Genomic DNA, 20,576 nt, shown 5'->3' with positions numbered 1-20,576 from the left:
AAGAGAACTAAGGTGTAGCCTCCAGCTGTCACACACAGATACCTAGGATAAATATCTCTACTTGGACAGCTTGTTGAGAGAGAGATATTCAAAAAGCACTGCAAAGATGGTAGAGATGGCGCTTGTCAGATATCTAAAGGGAATTCCAGGAAGATCCAGTTCTGGAATTGTGCAGAATGTACCTCCTGAAGGATGCCATCTCCTTGCTGAGTGCAGTGATCGGTTGGGCACACAGGGGATGAGATGATCTTTCACATATCCCAGTCCCAAGCTGTACAGTCCTTTGTACCCCACTACTAGCTCCTTGAACTTAGCCCAGTAGCTAATCATAAAGTGCAGGTAGATGTGTATGCATTTTGAGACTCTTCGAATACCATCTTCTCACTCACATCTATGAAGCAGGACTAAGAAATGTCCATTAACCTCCCCTGAATAAAGCTGGCCAAAGTTTATTGTGATGCTTTTGAAATTCTCTGAGTGAAACTGCCTTGAACTCTTTGTTCTGTTCCCTAACTTATACCATGAGTATTCAAGGGTGCAGCCAAGGGCAGTGCTGACTCCAGCATATGAAAACAAAGCTCTTGAGGGTGCCAGTCAGTAAAGAATGTCTCATAGCTCACCCTAAACTGCTTAATCTGCAAATGAATACACTCTAAACATATCCCACCACCCCATTTCTTAAGCAAAGGTGGTTTCCCCCCACCTCACGTGTTTGTTCTGCTTCACTCTCTGGTATGCAGGCAAAATGTCAGTTTGCCTTCAGTGTTTGGAAAGTGCAATTCTTCAACAGATGGATTAAGGAGCTACACAGTGCTGGAAACCCAAATGTCAGGCAACTGGTCTTTCAAGGAACGGATCGTTTAGCAAGTTAAGTTTGGAGCAAGAGAGGCGAGGTTGTCTGCAAACTGTCTTCTTCCAGAATATCTTGTCTGGAGGTTGAGGAAGAGTTCTAGGAATGTAGGTCTTGAGGAAAAGTTTCCAGAGCAAGGAGTAAAAGAAATACAGTGGTACCTCAGGTTAAGTACTTAATTCATTCCAGAGGTCTGTACTTAACCTGAAACTGTTCTTAACCTGAAGCACCACTTTAGCTAATAGGGCCTCCTGCTGCTGTCACGCCACCGGAGCACGATTCCTGTTCTCATCCTGAAGCAAAGTTCTTAACCCGAGGTAATATTTCTGGGTTAGCGGAGTCTGCAACCTGAAGCGTATGTAACCTGAAGCGTATGTAACCTGAGGTACCACTGTACTGGAGTTTGAGGAAAGAACTGCTGGACGGTGGCAGTGTTGGAGGAAGTGTTGGAGGAAGAGAGGTAGGAAGGCTAACAAGAGAAAGCCTCTCTTAAACATCTTGTTGGTTCGTGCTACCAGCATGAAGATAGGGAAAATAGAGAGGTGCAGGAGCAGCTCACTTCAATGCGTTTTCCCCTCAGCTTTGTGACTCCACTCGCTCTTTTTCTGCAACTGCTCAGAAGCAGATACCACACATGTTCTGCCTTTTCTTCATTCTGGTTGGTCAGAGGCATGCAGGAATCTAGATAAGACTATGGGAGCAATGATACTACTGGGAGCAGAGCAGAGAGCCACCTGGCAAAGTGTATGCAGGTATTTTGTCACTCCATGAACATTATAATCCTAGCGATTTCACCATACAGAATGGAAGCATGACTATTACAAAGCAAAAGGGTCAAAGCTCAGAAAAAATATGGATGCCATAAGCAGTCTGAGAATTCATGTTAAAATTCACCCCGCAGACATACAGAGCATGGGGTCTAGACCACTTAAAAAAGTTGGATGATCAAGAACCAAATTCATAGTTAGGTCATAGTTAAGTATTGCACACATGGCTCAAACCTCTACAAATAAATCAAATGCAGAGCTAGATTATATTTAGATATAAAATGCATTTTATTTTAAAATAAGATCATTCCCAGAGACCTGAAGGCTGCTCTTCAACAAAAGCAAGTTCAATACAAAGCAATCAAGACAAACTACGTCCACCAAACAACTCAGTAGTACAGACCAAAAACCATGTACATATACTTGCATTTATTGAACTTTTATATAGTCAGCTTTGTACAGCAGTGACAAGATTCATATTATACAAGCTATTGTTTTCAATTGTTGATTTGCCATAGAAGGATTTCCCCCCCATTTTTATTATGCACTTGAACACTTCAGTAAAAAGTTACAGATACTTGAGCTTCAATTACCTGGTATTGTAGAGAGGTATGGGTTTTAAGTACATGCAAACATACATACTTGGCGAAATACTCTATATCATAATTTCTGAATAAGTTATACACAGTACATTAGCAAGAGGTTAAAGACTACAACCCTATTACATTCTGAAAATCAAATCTAACATTCTTTTCTTTTCTTTTTTAACACAGCTGCTAGTGGCCAGGAAAAAAAGATGATACAAACCTCATTTAGCTATCTACATATAAAGGGATTGTGGTTTTGCAAGAGCAAAGATTTGAGCATTTTTATTCAGCCCTTACTACCCCTTGCATCATATAGCACCACAAGAGTGCAAGGACCGCTGCAAACATCTAGAGCAGTACTTACTGGCTTTTGCATTGTGCATCTGTGCCTTTAACATTTACGTACAATGATATATATATATTTTAAACCTATAGTCAGACACTGGCAATTTGGCTTATAGTGATTGACAACATTCTGTGCGTCAGCAAAATTTAGATACAAAAACAGTGAAGGAGGGGTACCATTCACCTGAGGGTTGCTAGGCAGAGGCTATGCCATTCATCATTGTATCAGGCAAAATAAAAAGACAAAACCGCAGCAACCTGAAGGCAATGGGGGGTGGGGTGGGGGTGGAGCGGGGAATGAAGCTACAATTGCAGTTTTACAATGTGATGGCACACCTGTCTGAATAAATGCGTGCATCGGTGCAAATGCACGCACCTGAGGTACCTTTCCCCCCAGGCCAAATATTATCTTATACAGTACAGTCTTCTCCACTGGTATTGGAGTCAAATCAATTGAACAATGATATTTGGCAGCTGAGATCCTAGCGACTTAGGCAACTATTGCATTTCAGGTTGCTCAGAAACCAGGTGTGTATGCTACAGTACACAGATTCCACATTAAACTGGTCAGTTCAAAACACAGGAGTAGAGTAAACCAGTAATTACACTGACCAAGCATTCTAGCAATGGCTTTGACAATCGAGCAACGACTTTTCATATTCTACAGTGGACCATGTGTTATTGCTTCGTTTGGATTCAAGAACAGTGAGGCATTGCTAGCTTTGCTCAGTGGAAAGAATTGGGTGAACATACCAAACAGCATTCCTCTGTGCACGGAGTCTGCTAAAAACTGCTTGAACTTTCAGACATCCTTGCTTGTATGGTGCTATTACTACACTTACATAGACCTAGAGAACTAAAGTGGCTCACGGTGGGACAGAGGCAACTTTTGAGCTCTGGTACCTCCTGCTTCAACCGCTCTAGCTGCTCGGTCTGGAATATATTTGGTTGTTCAGGCATCCAGTCATAAATCCTAAGGCAAACATACGAGAAAGGAATGAATGCAAAGCCCACCTATACCAAAGGCACACTCAAGGTCTTATATACACAAGAGCAGATATGTCCCAGCACAACTAAAGTCTTCACCCCAAAATTTTTATACCAATGTTTTAAGACTTCGATGAAATTTGGTTTTTTATCCCTGTGTGCTCAAATATTTCACCCAGTGATAGTTCTAGAAGTAGGGTGCTCAGCACCCAGCATGTCACCAAGTGAAAGCTTCGAGGCAACCCTGCTAGCAAAGTTATGGAGTGGCTTTCCTGGGTGTTAGAAATCACCATGTTATAAATCCACCCAATATTTCTGATGCATGCATTGGCGCAAGATACAGGCATTGCTTACTATTTGCATGCCATGCCATACAACAATTTCAACCTTTAAATGAATGAAAAGTCTGCAGAGAACATAGTGCGTACGCTGCTACTGAATAAGAGCGTTCCAACTTTTGTTTTTAAAGTAAGGAGAAAGCATTGTGGAGTTATGCACTTTTCTATTTAAAAAAAAAAGCATTCTGGTCAGCAAGTACAAACCTGTCACATCATTTGTAAGTTGAGGATCTGGTGAGTGTCTAGAGGAAAAGGAATCCAGGTGTCAGGGACGAGTCACTCTCCTATTTAGAGGGTCTACTCTTGAATACAGCACACCTAGAATTTTTGCTCGTCTCTGGGAGACAGTTGCCTGGGGGATTTGCATAGGTAGTAGATCCAATGTCTGATTCAGAGTCCCATCAGACATTTGGAACATGACCGATAACTCTAACCTTCCATTAAAGGCCTCAAAGGCCAGAACTCTGTGGACAATGATTGGCAGGTGCAGAAAGGAAGCTGAATTAACTCCTCCCCACCCACCTCCATGGCTTCCGGTGCTGGTTCTGAAAACAGGCACTTCCACCTACAGATTCCAAGCTTGATGAACTCATGATTGTTTGACCATATAAAGAAGCAAGAAATAAAATCTTGAAATGTGCCAAATAGCCTTAAGTTGAATACAAATTAAGTCCCTTGCTATTGTATCTAGGGTTTCCTGAAAAATATTGTTCAGTCTCTACCCATAAGGCACGCTCTAGGTGACCAAATTTCTGAAGCCATTTACATGAGCAGCCGTAAAACAGTATTCAGTTTTTATTTTCAAGTTAGCTTTACATCTAAAATATAGTTTGGAGCAGCCATCTATCCCAAAGTTTTAGTAGCTATTGCATTCCCTCACCTAATCTGGGGGCATTATTTAATGAATAACCCAATCCCTCTGTTCTCAAACCACAGTTCTTTGAAACCACCCTTCACAAGATAAACAGGAATGTCCAGACACTTTTCTGTTGTGCAGCCATGTTAACAGAATGATTAGTAATGCTCTGCGAAATATCCAGGGAATTAAATTAGAAACCAGAAATTAGAAACCAGAAACAAAAATTCCTTGATGTGAAAATAATGTTTATGTTCCAAGCCTCAAAACTGATCTCAGTGGCGTAGCGTGGGTTGTCAGCACCCAGGGCAAGGCAAGTAATTTGCGCCCCCTAACCCATGGATTTGCGCCCCCTAACCCTAGCCCCCAGATGTTGCGCCCGGTGTGGCCGACCCCCCCTGCACCCCCCGCGCTACGCCACTGACTGATCTGATACACTAGACCACACTGTCACATTTTCACGATACAAAATAGAAAGGGATAAATATGAAAGCCATGAAGAATGAAAAAAGGGTTCAACTGGAAGCATTCACTGCCAATAATTTGATTTCCTGTTTTCTAAAAGCAGCATGGACAAACCGTCACTTGAGTTCCAAGAATAGTTCATGTAGTCTTGTAAGATTCTGGTGGTGTCTGGGCTTTAGGGAAGTTAATTTAAAGTTCTCAACCACTCAGCTGTGCTTAAAGGAGGGGTCATGAGAACTTAGAATCCACTCCCCACCCACACAGCAGCTGAAGAGCTTCAGCATAGCAGTCTCTAAGGATGCCATCTAGCAGGGGAAAGGTTGATTTAGAGTAAAAATAAAATATTTTGTGCTAAAAGGTGTCAGATTGCAGAATATCAACAACTGTTCCTGTTTCTCTTTGGGACATGCTGCATATTATTCGACTTGTGCTGATGACTAAAGGATAGTAAAGACTAAGGAATTTCTCTCCCATGCTGGTTTTACATTTTTTATATCAGTACAGTACCTGGGAGCCCACAGAAGCAGCAGATGTGCTCCCCTCATGAAAGATATTACATTGCCTAGCTACCTGAGCAATTTAATGCTGATCTACATACAGGTGTTTGTACATGTTATTTGTAAGAGGCAATCCATAACAAAACCAAAGGAGGACATGAGGAGTTATTGGAAAATGCAAATTAAGCAGAAAAGAGACGAGACGAGACCATATAACACCGGTCTTGAAAGACCTACACTGGCTCCCAGCACATTTCCAAGCACAATTCCAAGTGTTGGTGCTGACCTTTAAAGCCCTAAACGGCCTCGGTCCAGGATACCTGAAGGAGCGTCTCCACCCCCATCATTCTGCCCAGACACTGAAGTCCAGTGCCGAGGGCCTTCTGGCGGTTCCCTCGCTGCGAAATGCCAAGTTACATAGAACCAGGCAGAGGGCCTTCTCGGTAGTGGCGCCCGCCCTGTGGAACGCCCTCCCACCAGATGTCAAAGAGAAAAACAACTACCAGACTTTTAGAAGACATCTGAAGGTAGCCCTTTTAATGGAGCTTTTATTGTTTAATAGGTTATTGTATTTTAGTGTTCTGTTGGCAGCCACCCAGAGTGGCTGGGGAAACCCAGCCAGATGGGCGGGGTATAAATAATAAATTATTATTATTATTATTACAAGCTGTTTAAATTACAGCCAACAGGGAAAAGGTGGTGTAATCCACTTAACAAACTTTGCATTCAAGATGTGTATCACTAAAGTGATATCAATATTTAAAAAGGTGTATCTTGTATACTGATGCTTATTTTCTATTTCCAAAAGAATTCAAGGTACATTGAACATGCATGTTGTTCTAGGTCAAGCTTTGAGTGTATCACATAGAAACTACTACTACCATTAAAATGGTACAAAGAGGGTCAGGTATGCAAACGTGTTTGCCTATTTGAGACAAGGTTTTAGAAGCCCTTGATTCCAAGATTCATCTGCTATCTTAGCAGCCATCGGAATACAGCTATAAACACATTGCTGATCATATTCAATAGTTAAAATACTGTGATACCTGTCATATACCAGACCATGAACTCCATATTCCCTCAATTTCTTCCTGTTTTCTAGCTCATTTGTTTTGTCGCCCCAGCAGAAGACAACTAAACCTTTAGACCTGGCTTCAGCAACAAAAGATGGACTGAGTAGCAACTCCTCTGTGTGTGCATTAATCCCCTGAAAAAGAAAAAAATGAAATATTACCCATATATAGCTGAGATGTTAGCAGTGCAAGGATTAATCTTTCATGTCGTTAGGCATGCTGAGTACTATACAACTATGTTAAAATACATTGAGGTCTTGGTATTTGTAGAAAAGACAATTATAGCTAAAGCACAATCCTCATTTCAAAAGTAGTTGCCGCCTATAATTGTCCAGATGCTTTATGACCTACCAGCAGATTTTCAAACTGCGCAAAACTTGTGGCAATAGCCGTTGTGCGGCTCCTGAGATCCATAAGTTCTGGGTAAGTATCACATTTTCCTTGAGTTAGAAACAATATGGGATATTTATTTTGTTTGTGTCTGACCCTGTAAAAAAAAGTTTGAACTAAGTTACAAGTTGGACAGGAAAAATCCCTGAATCAGACCAGGAATCACCCATAAACTATAACTAATTTACTTGCAAAATATAAAGCCAACTTTTTTAATAACTGTGCATTCTTAAGTAGAACTTTAAATATGCAATATGAAAATGGTTACAGAGTTTAAATAGAGTATATATATATATATATATATATATATATATATGCTTTCGTGTATATATATATATATATATATATATATATATATATATATTCGCTTTCGTAGATTTTCACGGGTACAGGAATGCAGGTTTTGGTGTCCTCGGGTGTCTTCCCGTGTAAAAGTTGGGGTGTCTAGGCGACGTTTCGACGAGGTCTCACTCGTCATCTTCAGGCTGGTGCTTTCGGCTTCTTGTTACTGGAACAGAGCGGGATCTCAATGTTTGAGTTCCTATAAATACTGTAGAGGGGGTGTGGTGTCTAGCCTCCAATGTTCTGGGCAGAGAGGAAGTTCCCAGGCTAGTGTGCCTTTTCTTCTTTTGTTCCTTAATTACTTGAGAGATACCTTGAGTGATTTCTTGAGTGATATCCTGAGTACCACTTAGGTGGGTCATTAGGTGTGGATTAGTTGCTAAAGTCTTTGTGTCTTGACCTCTTGAACTTTGTGAAGAGTTTTCCTGAGAAGATGGCTGTATTGCACTTAGTTGTGCTTTGGCTTGGCTTCGTGTATAGGGGCGAGCTGTGGTTTTGTGGCTTGTGTCAGCCAGATCTGTGTAGGGATTGCAGGGGGGTGCAGCATCCGGAGGTGCCACCATGGATTGGCTACTGGATGGTGTCAGTAATTCATCTGTGGAGAGGGTCTGGGTTTGGGTCTGGTGTGGTTGATTGGTGTTGGCGTTCTGTGTGCCTCTGGATCTGGTGTCAGTTTTTGTGGAGAGGGCTAATTTCCAGATGTCTGGCAAGCGGGATGTGTCGTCACGCTTGTTCATGTTGTGAGGGTGTTTCTCTATCTCGATGGCTTCCATGATTATTCTCTTGTGGTGATGTTCCGTGTTAAAGAGCAATTTGGAATCTGCAAAATTAATTTCGTGTCCTGTTTCTTTCATGTGTTGGAAAAGAGAGGAAGTTTTTTCTTCTTTTTTGACGGCATTCTTGTGTTCTGCGATACGTGCATTTATTCGTCTGTTTGTTTGTCCAATGTACGTGGCTGGGCAGACTTTGCAGGGTATTTCATAGATCCCTTGGTTTTCCAACTGGATTTTATCCTTGGGGTTTCTGAGGATATTGGCTATTTTTTGGTTGGTGCAAAAGGCTGTTTTGATATTGTGTTTATGGAGGATTTTGCTAATTTTATCTGTAGTGCCCTTGATATAAGGAAGGAGGGCCATGCCATTGTTTTCTTCTGTGTCTTGGTTTTTGGGGGGTGTTTCCTTTTGGATTAGCTTCGTAATCCTGTTTTGCTGGTATCCATTGGCAATTAACACATTTGAGAGATTCTGTAACTCAGTTGTCAAGTGGTCTTTGTCAGCCAGGCGTTTGGTTCTGGAGATGAGAGTCTTGGCTACGGAGTTTATTTGTGCAGGGTGGTGGTGTGATTGTGCATGTAAGTAGCGGTTGGTGTGTGTTTTTTTCTGGTAGATTAGGACGTCAAGGAAGGGAAGTTGGTTGTTGGCTTCTATTTCCATAGTGAATTGTATTTTGGGGTGTAAGTTGTTGAGATGTGTGAGGAAGCTATCCAGTTTTTCCTTCCCGTGTGGCCAAATTACAAAGGTGTCGTCAACATATCTGAGCCAAAGTTTGGGTTTGTGTTCTGACTTGTCTAAAGCATTTGTCTAAATGCTTTAGACAAGTCAGAACACAAACCCAAACTTTGGGAAAAACTGGATAGCTTCCTCACACATCTCAACAACTTACACCCCAAAATACAATTCACTATGGAAATAGAAGCCAACAACCAACTTCCCTTCCTTGACGTCCTAATCTACAAAAAACCTGATGGCTCCCTAGGACACACTATCTACCAGAAAAAAACACACACCAACCGCTACTTACATGCACAATCACACCACCACCCTGCACAAATAAACTCCGTAGCCAAGACTCTCATCTCCAGAACCAAACGCCTGGCTGACAAAGACCACTTGACAACTGAGTTACAGAATCTCTCAAATGTGTTAATTGCCAATGGATACCAGCAAAACAGGATTACGAAGCTAATCCAAAAGGAAACACCCCCCAAAAACCAAGACACAGAAGAAAACAATGGCATGGCCCTCCTTCCTTATATCAAGGGCACTACAGATAAAATTAGCAAAATCCTCCATAAACACAATATCAAAACAGCCTTTTGCACCAACCAAAAAATAGCCAATATCCTCAGAAACCCCAAGGATAAAATCCAGTTGGAAAACCAAGGGATCTATGAAATACCCTGCAAAGTCTGCCCAGCCACGTACATTGGACAAACAAACAGACGAATAAATGCACGTATCGCAGAACACAAGAATGCCGTCAAAAAAGAAGAAAAAACTTCCTCTCTTTTCCAACACATGAAAGAAACAGGACACGAAATTAATTTTGCAGATTCCAAATTGCTCTTTAACACGGAACATCACCACAAGAGAATAATCATGGAAGCCATCGAGATAGAGAAACACCCTCACAACATGAACAAGCGTGACGACACATCCCGCTTGCCAGACATCTGGAAATTAGCCCTCTCCACAAAAACTGACACCAGATCCAGAGGCACACAGAACGCCAACACCAATCAACCACACCAGACCCAAACCCAGACCCTCTCCACAGATGAATTACTGACACCATCCAGTAGCCAATCCATGGTGGCACCTCCGGATGCTGCACCCCCCTGCAATCCCTACACAGATCTGGCTGACACAAGCCACAAAACCACAGCTCGCCCCTATACACGAAGCCAAGCCAAAGCACAACTAAGTGCAATACAGCCATCTTCTCAGGAAAACTCTTCACAAAGTTCAAGAGGTCAAGACACAAAGACTTTAGCAACTAATCCACACCTAATGACCCACCTAAGTGGTACTCAGGATATCACTCAAGAAATCACTCAAGGTATCTCTCAAGTAATTAAGGAACAAAAGAAGAAAAGGCACACTAGCCTGGGAACTTCCTCTCTGCCCAGAACATTGGAGGCTAGACACCACACCCCCTCTACAGTATTTATAGGAACTCAAACATTGAGATCCCGCTCTGTTCCAGTAACAAGAAGCCGAAAGCACCAGCCTGAAGATGACGAGTGAGACCTCGTCGAAACGTCGCCTAGACACCCCAACTTTTACACGGGAAGACACCCGAGGACACCAAAACCTGCATATATATATTCGTATATATATATATATATATATATATATATATTCTATTTAGAAAAGCAAAGACATGCTACAAAAACACCTGCCCTTCCATTTTCTTCTTTACAAAGCACGAACCCTACTTTTAAAAAAGCTCACACAAAAAATATTACAGTAGACTGGATGAAAACCATTTGATTATTCGAATGACTTCAGTGTTTGTATACAACTAGTTTAGACACTTAGTTTGTTTGCTTCCACTGTCATCAAATGATCGCATTCTAATGTGATGTATGTAGGCAGAGCCTTTTTTGAAAATTTTGAAAACGATGACATTCAGCTGTGTGCCTGCTGCAAGTGCCATGTTCCCGCTGTTACGAAAATAAATGAATTTCGATTACTTTTGACACGGGTAGCCTTTATCAGCAGAGTGAGACCCCACTCTGGTCATAAAAGACATATTAAAGGCTTGTCTGCCATTACCCAGAGGTAGGCCAGGGCTCAGGCAGGTCTGTTCTTCTCCAATACCTAATCCTGTGATGTCCTTTGCCTCTCTGGAATATCACCTGCTAAATTGAGGAATCATTCCTCAGGGCTCCTGCCTAAAATTTACCCAGAAGTACTGCTTCAGCTGAATGGTAATTTTCACCCACCTTTGTTATATCTGTAAGGAGTATAATTACCAGGCCTTTTAGGGTGGGGTTTAGCCTCAGACCCATACCTCTTAAGTCCTTTATCACACCATCATGATCCTGATAGACAGGAAGAAGAATTTATAGCCTGTGCCTTCATTTTAAATTACAAGCCCAGTTCGAGCATAAAAGTTTATGCCTTTTGTCTTAGGAGCTAGGAAGCCACATCTTCCCCACCACTGATAAGAGAGAATAATTCACATTTTCTTAAACATGAACCTTCTTCCACGAGTATTATTTTAACACTATTGATATAAAGACGCTCCAAGTTAAAAATACACCTCTCTAAAATGTTATCAAGTATTTCCATCAACTCACATTGTACATATATCGGCATCAAATGAAGAAAATATAACCCTCCTACGTCCAGCCTTGAGCAGAACAGTTTTCAAAAGTATGTCTAGATAGAGGTTCATGTCAAAGTAGGTTGAAAGATTGCCATCCCATATACCATCCTGAAAATGGAGAGGGGAGGGGGGAGACAAGCCAGACACTTTTGGTTATTAAACTTGAAAGTTCATGAACATCCGTTGATATGGATGAAGATTAAGCTGTACCTTTGATACATAAAAGGCAAGTTACTCTATTCTGGCTCACTTAATAACAAAACAATAACAACAATTTATTGTATCCTGCCCATCTGACTGGGTTGCCCCAGTCAACAAAGTGTAAAGGAACCCACCAAACACCAAAAGTTAAAAAGCTTTCGAAAACAGGGCTGCCTGCTTAGTACAGAATAATTGTTATCTATCGTTCCTGACTTCCACTTAAAATCTTATAGCCTAAAAAAATCAGCCTTGAACTGTATTATGTTGGTCACAAAAATACAATTTTTAACCACCTAATAAATTAATGTTGCATCAAACATCCTTTAAACCACATAGAAAGTAGCCGATAATTCTTTTGGGAAGCTCATGCTATGCTGGCATGGAGTTAAAACATCCAATAAATATATTCAGTTTACCGGAGCATCAGCTTAGATCACAGTCATGATTGGACTGATGATCATATTTGGTGTTAGGAAGGAAATCCCCTCCTACCCAGCAAACAGGTTAAAGATTGTGGGTAAAAGCAGCAACGTTTTATGAGCGGACTTCCATTTGTCCATTGTCTCCTCCCCTTCCTCTCCTCCGTCCTGGAACCTCCTGCATGACCCCCAGCCTCATCTGGAGCATCCTCAACCTTGTGGATGTGACTTGGGGGGGCATGTGGAGGGAGGCTGAAGAAGGGGAGCACAAGTGAAAGCCGGTTCTGCTTGCACAAAGGCACCATTATTTCACCCTGTAGGATTTGGTTTCAATTAACTTCTCCTGCAGGAAGCTCACTTTGGTCTTTTGCTTTAGTCACCCAGAACCATGTTTCCCTGGCATTCTTCTGCAGTGCGTCTGATCTTGGCCATCATTACATTTGCCTCTACCGAGCTGTGGGGGCTGGTGGGTGGTTCCTACTTCCAACAACAGGCTGGGTTAGATGGAACCAACAGAGTGCCTCTATTTTCAGTAACTGTTCCTTAGAATTAGACATGTGAACCACAGATTCCAGAGCTAGAAAACAATGCTATATTTAGAAACGGCATTCACTCACTTTAACCATTGGAGAATCAAAGGAAAAAAGAAGCAGAAATGTACTATTTAACCAAATTGGTTTCTATAATTTAAACACTACAATGAAACAGCAAGCTACTATGTTTAAGATGTATTGTTAGTAGACTTTCTTACCCTTTGCTGGCAGATCCATTTGATTTCTATATTAAAGCCCACTTCTTCAGGAATGGTTTCTAGTACCTGGGTGGAAAAGCAATAAAGGTCAGGAAAAATTGTGCTAAAATGTTAAATTTAAGAGTGATTTCCCTCATCTTTTATGTCTGAAATCAAAATGGCTCTGTAGAGCCTATAGAAATTGAATTCCCTGGTGCTGGAGGAGACTCTTGAGAGTCCCATGGACTGCAAGAAGATCAAACGTATCCATGCTTAAGGAAATCAGCCCTGGGTGCTCACTGGAAGGACAGATCGTGAAGCTGAGGCTCCAATACTTTAGCCCCTCATGAGAAGAGAAGACTCACTGGAAAAGACCCTGATGTTGGGAAAGATGGAGGGCACAAGGAGAAGGGGACGACAGAGGACGAGATGGTTGGACAGTGTTCTTGAAGCTACAAACATGAGCCTCACCAAACTGCGGGAGGCAGTGGAAGACAAGAGTGCCTGGCGTGCTCTGGTGCATGGGGTCACGAAGAGTTGGACACGACTAAACGACAACAGATTATAGGATTTCCCTTGCAAATGGTAACCACATTAGCAGTCTAGAACATGCTATTCTCCTCCCACTGCTGATGCACTACCTGCCAATTACTGTAACACGCAAACCTGGGCTCCTGTCTCTCCAAACAAACCATGAGTGGTAAACAAAGAATAAACCTTGGTTATAGCTTGTGGTTGGGGAGGAACAGGGCTTAACCAGAAGAGGGGGGGGGGGAATTGGCATTAAAAAACACACACCCCTTTCCATTCTGTTAATGCAAGCCTCCACTGGATTAGGTTCTGATTTAATTATCCCTTCCATTCTAAATTTTAGCTTACAATAAACCTAGGTGGAACAAATGATTACTGTACTTACACTTTGTAAGGAGGGGAATGGCTGCGTGTCAGAAGGAGCATTTTTGTCTTCTTTAAATGATTCTGTAGGAAAATTGTAGAAAAGAAGCCTTGAAGAGAAGTCTTAAGTAAAAACGAGGCTTTCCCATCTTTTCCTCCCCCTACAGTCCCCTCGAGGGTTGGGGACCTTCCAGAGCAGATTTAGGGAGACACAGGGAGAGGGTACAGGGGTAGGAGAGGAAGAGGACATCCTGTTGCATGAGCTGAAGTCTGTTGCGCAAATGGGGCAGCATCACTGGATGCTGCCCATATAGTGTCAGAAAAATTGTGATTACTAGCTAGAGTGAGTTAATTCGCAACTGACAACTTGCAGGCTGGTCGTGCTGCACCTCCAGGGATGCCACTGACCCTGCTCAAAGCTGCACTGCAGTCTACTGGCAAGCCTAGCTCGTCCTTACAAAGGCATGGATGCCAAAGGAGAAGGCAAAAGGAAAACCTGCTGTGACACTTCAAACAGCTTCCTGCTACCAAGAGAGAGATGCCCTCACTCTGCCCTTCTCCTATTTGCTCTATCTTTCTTCTGTCCGTTCTGAAGAGCAGGAAGCAGTTAAGATATGCTAATAAGCCCTGGGTGCTTATGCAAAGAACCAAGCATCCCCCCTCCCTCCGTATCATAACACTGTTCTAAATAGCCTTGCCAACCCAGGAGACACATTATCTAAATTCTACACTTCACTAAAAGCACTTGTGCTACTTCGCTGGCCCAATATTAACTAACTTGTTGCCAAGATAAAAGGTTGCGGCAATGCAGTCAGCTTAGCAGTAAAGCAAACTTGAGTGAAGCTCTAGCAAGCCAATAGAATATAACTGCCGCATCTCAGACATACCGTATTTTTCGCCCCATAAGACGCACTTTTCCCCCTCCAAAAATGAAGGGGAAATCTGGGTGCGTCCTATGGGGCGAATGCAGGCTTTCGCTGAAGCTTGGAGAGCGAGAGGGGTGGGTGCGCACCGACCCCTCTCGCTCTCCAGGCTTCAGGAAGACATCCGCAGCCTGGGCAGCCCTGCAGGAGGTCAGGCAGGGATGTCTAGGCTGCAGATAGCAGCCTGCTTCCTGGAGCGTCGGGCGCCCTGAAAGCAGAGCGCCCGGCGCTTCGGGAGCGCATCCACAGCCCGGGCAGCCCTGCAGGAGGTCCAGCAGGGCTGTCTAGGCTGCGGATAGCAGCCTGCTTCCCGGAGCGTCGGGCGCCCTGAAGCAGAGCGCCCCGCGCGCCGGACAGACATCCGCAGCGTGGGGAGCCCTGCAGGGGTTCCCCACAGGGCTCCCCACGCTGCGGATAGCAGCCTGCCGCCGGGCGGGCGGAGCGCCCTGAAGCAGAGTGCCCCGCCCGCCGGACAGACATCCGCAGCGTGGGGAGCCCTGCAGGGGTTCCCCGCAGGGCTTCCCACGCTGCAGATAGCAGCCTGCCTCCCGGCCGGTGGGGCGCCCTGAAGCAGAGCGCCCCGTGCGCCGGACAGACATCCGCAGCGTGGGGAGCCCTGCAGGGGTTCCCCGCAGGGTTCCCCACGCTGCGGATAGCAGCCTGCCTCCCGGCGGGTGGGGCGCCCTGAAACAGAGCGCCCCGCGCGCCGGACAGACATCCGCAGTGTGGGGAGCCCTGCAGGGGTTCCCCGCAGGGCTCCCCACGCTGCGGATAGCAGCCTGCCGCCTGAGGCAGACATCGGCCAGCCCCACAAGCTCAGGGAGGTGCAGCGCCCTTCCTCGACCTGGTTTGGTTTCCCCGACCTGCTTTTGGGGGGGAAATAAAGGAAATTTTTTCCCCTTTATTTCCCCCCCAAAAAACTAGGTGCGTCCTATGGGACGGAGCGTCCTATGGGACGAAAAATACGGTAAGTAGTGTGAACTATTGTTCTCATTCAACAGATCAATAAATGTCTGCACAAGCTCTTCCAAAGTACTGGGAGGAGATACTTCATTCTACAAAAACTCCAGATACAACTGTTGAAATATTAACCAGCCAATATGTTGGTTATGAATGGAAGAACAGCTGAGAATTACCAAATTTTTCGGCGCTTCTACGTACCTTCGCTATCTTTGGATTTCAATGCAGTCACGTGTAACAGCTACAAGGAGGAAAACACGAAATGTTTTTGAAAGCTATCTTTCAAGTATTGCCCACACATTTCCTGAACAGTGTCTCTGCAATGGCCTCAAAATAATGCTGAGTGCAGTCTACAGCAAGAAGGAAGGCTTGTTCCTATTTGGTCATCTTGGGAATTAAGATAGTTTGACAGACAATTCATGATGCCTGGGGATACTTTATTTTATTTTATTTAAGTTGCACTAGGTCACATTCAGCTGCTGGCAGTTGTGTGAGGCTCCAGCAACCCAGGGCTTAATAAACACAGAGAAACAGGATTCTGTTGCTGGGTCTCTAGGAACAACTGTTTCTTAAGAAAAAACTAAGCAACATAACTTTTTTTTTGCCTCCAAGGACTAGCAAAATCTTACCCAGCAACCTGCCACCCCACCCCAAAGCAGTAGTTTATGATGCTGAGGTTTTTGCTGTGGGATGTATTATACAGTATCATGAGTTTCTGGAGCTTTTGAGCCCCCGTCAAGAGGAATTTGCAGTTCCAAATGTTTCCCCCTTTTGGGCCTAGCAAATAGGACTCTAGCACTTTTTTAGAACCGGCAGTAGAGGGGGATAGGTGAGCTGAGTGCAGCCAGACCATGGCAGAACTGATGCTGTTTCATTCCCTCTGTGGAAGAAGCAGAACTGCACAGAATGTTTTGAATCGCTTCGCAAATGCCCCACACCTTTTGATACTGCTGTTTTAATACGAAATGTATTAGAGCATTTTTGCAGCAGATAATGAAGGTTAGTAGCCAAAGAGGAGTATTAAGTCATGTTAAGGCTGTTGTGAGAAGCATCTTGGTAGGCATCTATATTATTCTGGATAAAACAAGTCTACATCGGCAACCATTTTGATCTTTCCTTAAGATTCCCATTCCATGGGAGGCTGGGCTAGATGGATCTTTGCTCTGATCCAGGAGGGCTCTTCTTATGAGGCCTTAATGCTTAGCATAAATAGAAGAGCCTATTCCAAAGGCAGTATTCCATGGCAAAGACCATTCTCTGGAACAAAGAGAATATAGACAATGCTTCAAATCACTGACGTCGAACACGAGTTTGAGCCTTCTGTAACTCTTGTGTGGGAAGTAACAACAACATTTTAAAATGTTTCCAATGCTTCTTCCTATAACTATGTCCTGTCCTTGCTAACAGAGAGCTGTCTGCAGTCACACACACAATTGTGACTTCCTGGTTTAATCAGTGACATGCTTTCAGAGGCCTGTTCTGAATCGTGGTTTGAAAACTGCAGCTGGCTGAAAGCATCAGTGCTTAACTTCCAGCTGCAAGTAGCCAAAAGGAAGTCATAACATTTACCCTGTACAGGCTTCATTCATTACCGGTGGTTTTCTGGGCTCTGTTCAAGGTGTTGGTCCTTGGCTAGAGCCTTAGCTCCCCTTGCATATTGCTATCATTTGGACAGGCACTGCTTTCTATGCCTATATATACACACACACATACATATTTTAAAAAGTGGTTGCCATGAGGAGCTGGGTCATTTCCACTTTGTTGAGCCCCTTTCCAAAAGGAGGCTGCACGCCAGATTCCATCTAAGTTTTCAGGAAGACAATTTAAACTACTGTTTCTCCAGTATTTGGATCAGGCCGATCCAATAAGTGGAAAGCTGCAGCTACTTTTGTAATTTCACATTACTGCAATTAACTGTGGTTATTGGCTCAGTTCTGGAATTGGTGTGTTTTATCCATTTATTAAAATTACGAGCTGCCTTGATGGCCTATGTTGGATAGGACAGAAATGTTAAGTAAAAACAATTTACTGGCCTCATGGGCCAGCCTGGTACAATACCTTTAATAACTGCAGTTGGGCGTATGTGAGCTCTTTTACGGGAATCTCAAACAGTTCCACCGGCTCAGATTCATCTTTCTTTTAAGCAAAAATAAGAAAAAGATTAAGTTAGAAAGCTACTGGATAGTGTGAGTTCTTCTAAGGCTGTACTCAACTGCTTTTAAAGCTCTTTGATCCATTACGTTTAACTCAGCTAGCAAGCTACAAGTCTAAAAACTAATAATCCCAAATACCTTTGTTTGATAAAAAGATCCCAGGTTTCCTTTATTTCGTGTTATGTTAAAATACTTGGAATAAACATCACGGGGAAAACTGGGACAGTGGCTGAAGCCACTTCTGGACGTCATACTAAATCATGCATAGGCAAACTAAGGCCCGGGGGCCGGATCCGGCCCAATCCCCTTCTAAATCCGGCCTGTGGACGGTCTGGGAATCAGCGTGTTTTCACATGAGTAGAATGTGTGCTTTTATTAAAAATGCACCTCTGGGTTATTTGTGGGGCATAGGAATTTGTTCTGCCCCCCCCAATATAATCCAGCCCCCCACAAGGTCTGAGGGACAGTGGACCGGCCCCCTGCTGAAAAAGTTTGCTGACCCCTGTACTAAACCATAGTTTGGCATGATGTAAAGGAGCCTAGGTGAGTTTTGGGTTTAGGCACTCCCCCCCCTTTGTATGTTTGTCTGAAATAAACCATTCATATTAAACATAATTGGGCAGTTCAGATGAAAGTGCAATCACAGCTAAGGAAAAGTGAACATTTCTGAATAACTTATAGCCATATAGGAGAGGCAAGAGGAAGCAGGGGAACATGAGGTTTGGCGCAGCTCATTCCAGCTTGTTTATGTCCATGCTGAACTATGATATCTGAATGTGGACATCATCTTCACATTGCAACCTTCATATGCAAGGCAGTGCTCAACCTATTTCAGAACACCATATATTTTTTCCCTGGTTCCTTGTTTCAGGTCAGACACATTACTTTAATAATAATGTCTAAAACCATTATTTGAATCTCTGCCCATCAGATAAACAACACTTTCCTGCAAATAAATTGTCCTTAGTTTATTGGACTATTCCTTGAAGGTGAGTATGCAGTTACTGAAAATATTTAGTTACTACTAAATATGAAACAAAATAGAGCATAATGCAATAATGCATGAAGGTTGAAACTAGTAGTTGTCACAGAAAAGACAGCCTCTCCTGCTATGTCTCACGGAGGACCTTACGGTCTTCAAATAAAAACATCTTGGAGATCCTGGGTCACAGGGAGGTTAGGCTGGCCTCAACCAGAGCCAGGGCTTTTTCGGCCGTGGCCCTGATCTGGTGAAATGCTCTGTCACAAGAGACTAGGGCCCTGCAGAACTTGACATCTTTCCACAGGGCCTGCAAGACAGAGCTGTTCCACCAGGCCTTTGGCCAAGGCACAGTCTGACCCCCTTCTTCTGTAATCCTCATAGAACTCTAGCCTAATGGCTGCCATTAATTTGACTCTGAATTGATTTTAGAATGAATTGATTTTAGAATGTATTTCAATTAATTGATTGTGATTTTATGTAAACTGTGTTATTTTTACTGTTGTTAGCTACTCTGAGCCCGGCTTTGGCTGGGGAGGGCGGGATATAATTTTTTTTTATTATTATTATAAGGATTTTTTAAAAAAAACTACTGTTCTTAATTCAAAGCAACCTTACACTTTATCCTCTCACTGAGAGGGGAAAAATAACTAAATGAATTCAATCCTGCAATTCTAGTCCATTAAATCAATGTGTATAGAGATATAGGATTTGTGGTCAGCAGCACACACAAGTCTGTGAATCACAGCATGAACAAGAAGATAGCATATTTTTCACCTCAATTTATGAACTTGTACTAAAGGAAGTCAGGACGAAATCTTGCAAAAGCACAATAAGTAGTTACTTTCATTATATTGCCACAAATCCAAGTCTCTTGAGATACAGCCATTTTACTGCCCATTTCAAAAATACTAGCCAAGTAAAACAAACAACACATTTAAAAAATACCTTTTTCATAGCAATACAGCAAGTAAGATCATGATATATGATAGGGATGTGATCCTTAGAAAGGTGTACATCAAATTCCACAAAGGCTGCTCCCTAAGTGAAAAGAAAAGTTGGAGGAGAGGACAGCAAATAGATTTTAGCATATGAAAGGCTAATATATATATATAAAAGACAAATTTGCACACATTTCCACCAACTGTGAAAAGACACAATAGAGTGTTGGCTTGCATTCTGTAGCAATTTATAGAGAGAGTCTGGAAAGGAACTAAAACTCTATTTGAGGAGATTGACATGTTTTAATTCCAAGCACAGCAACACCATTTTTATATAAAATGTGAGTTTTACGAGAAGCATGGTTTTATGTAACGATTTATATTTCATTTTATAGTGTTCATTCTGATTTTATTTATATGTGCAGCATAAATGTGATAGGATAGAAAATTTACTGATCTTTTATTTTTATTCTTTTTTGGGGGGCGGGGAGGAACAAGCATCTAAAGAGCTTCTAACATTAAGCCTTCTTATAGTGAAATGTGTAAGTTCTCTAATGTGTGTCAGGGTATGTTTTACCCAGAGTTACTTGCTCATAACTTTAAAGGGGAAAAATGAGGATCTATTCTGTGAGCAGACATTGAATACAGAAGAGTGAGTCTTGGAATTATGGACTCTTGTGGGTTATGTACTATAGCTCTCCTTCAACAAGATTCCTTAGATTTAAACTGAGCACAATTCAACTCTCTGTTCCTTGGTTTTTAGGCT

At 42.8% G+C, this 20,576-nt stretch overlaps 1 protein-coding gene and 1 long non-coding RNA gene across 8 annotated transcripts in view; one reads left to right on the top strand and one right to left on the bottom strand.

Annotated features, from left to right (window-relative positions):
* Nucleotides 1–1,974, top strand: part of LOC310840801 — a 33,457-nt gene extending 31,483 nt beyond the window's left edge. Inside the window, exon 2 of the long non-coding RNA XR_014562150.1 lies at nt 1,017–1,974. This is a non-coding gene — a long non-coding RNA (uncharacterized lncRNA). The remainder of the gene's footprint in view (nt 1–1,016) is intronic.
* Nucleotides 1,882–20,576, bottom strand: part of GPCPD1 (glycerophosphocholine phosphodiesterase 1) — a 56,788-nt gene continuing 38,093 nt past the window's right edge. For 5 of the 7 annotated variants that reach the window (XM_083730313.1, XM_083730311.1, XM_083730315.1 and 2 more), the window contains 9 exons: nt 19,818–19,910; nt 17,796–17,873; nt 15,939–15,978; nt 13,877–13,938; nt 12,982–13,047; nt 11,582–11,718; nt 7,117–7,252; nt 6,739–6,899; nt 1,882–3,522 (listed from right to left, as the gene is read on the bottom strand). In XM_083730313.1, the coding sequence (XP_083586439.1) occupies nt 3,333–3,522; nt 6,739–6,899; nt 7,117–7,252; nt 11,582–11,718; nt 12,982–13,047; nt 13,877–13,938; nt 15,939–15,978; nt 17,796–17,873; nt 19,818–19,910 (963 nt within the window). In that variant the 3' untranslated portion in view covers nt 1,882–3,332. Of the gene's footprint in view, nt 3,523–4,078; nt 4,117–6,738; nt 6,900–7,116; nt 7,253–11,581; nt 11,719–12,981; nt 13,048–13,876; nt 13,939–15,938; nt 15,979–17,795; nt 17,874–19,817; nt 19,911–20,576 lie in introns of all 7 variants that reach the window. The other 2 variants (XM_083730317.1, XM_083730316.1) reach the window with 1 other exon arrangement.

This window comes from Podarcis gaigeae (assembly GCF_964106915.1).
Source record: "Podarcis gaigeae genome assembly, chromosome: 3".
Classification (NCBI taxonomy): domain Eukaryota; kingdom Metazoa; phylum Chordata; class Lepidosauria; order Squamata; family Lacertidae; genus Podarcis; species Podarcis gaigeae.
Note: the sequence above shows the minus strand (reverse complement) of the source record. Positions and strands in the feature narration are given on the sequence as shown.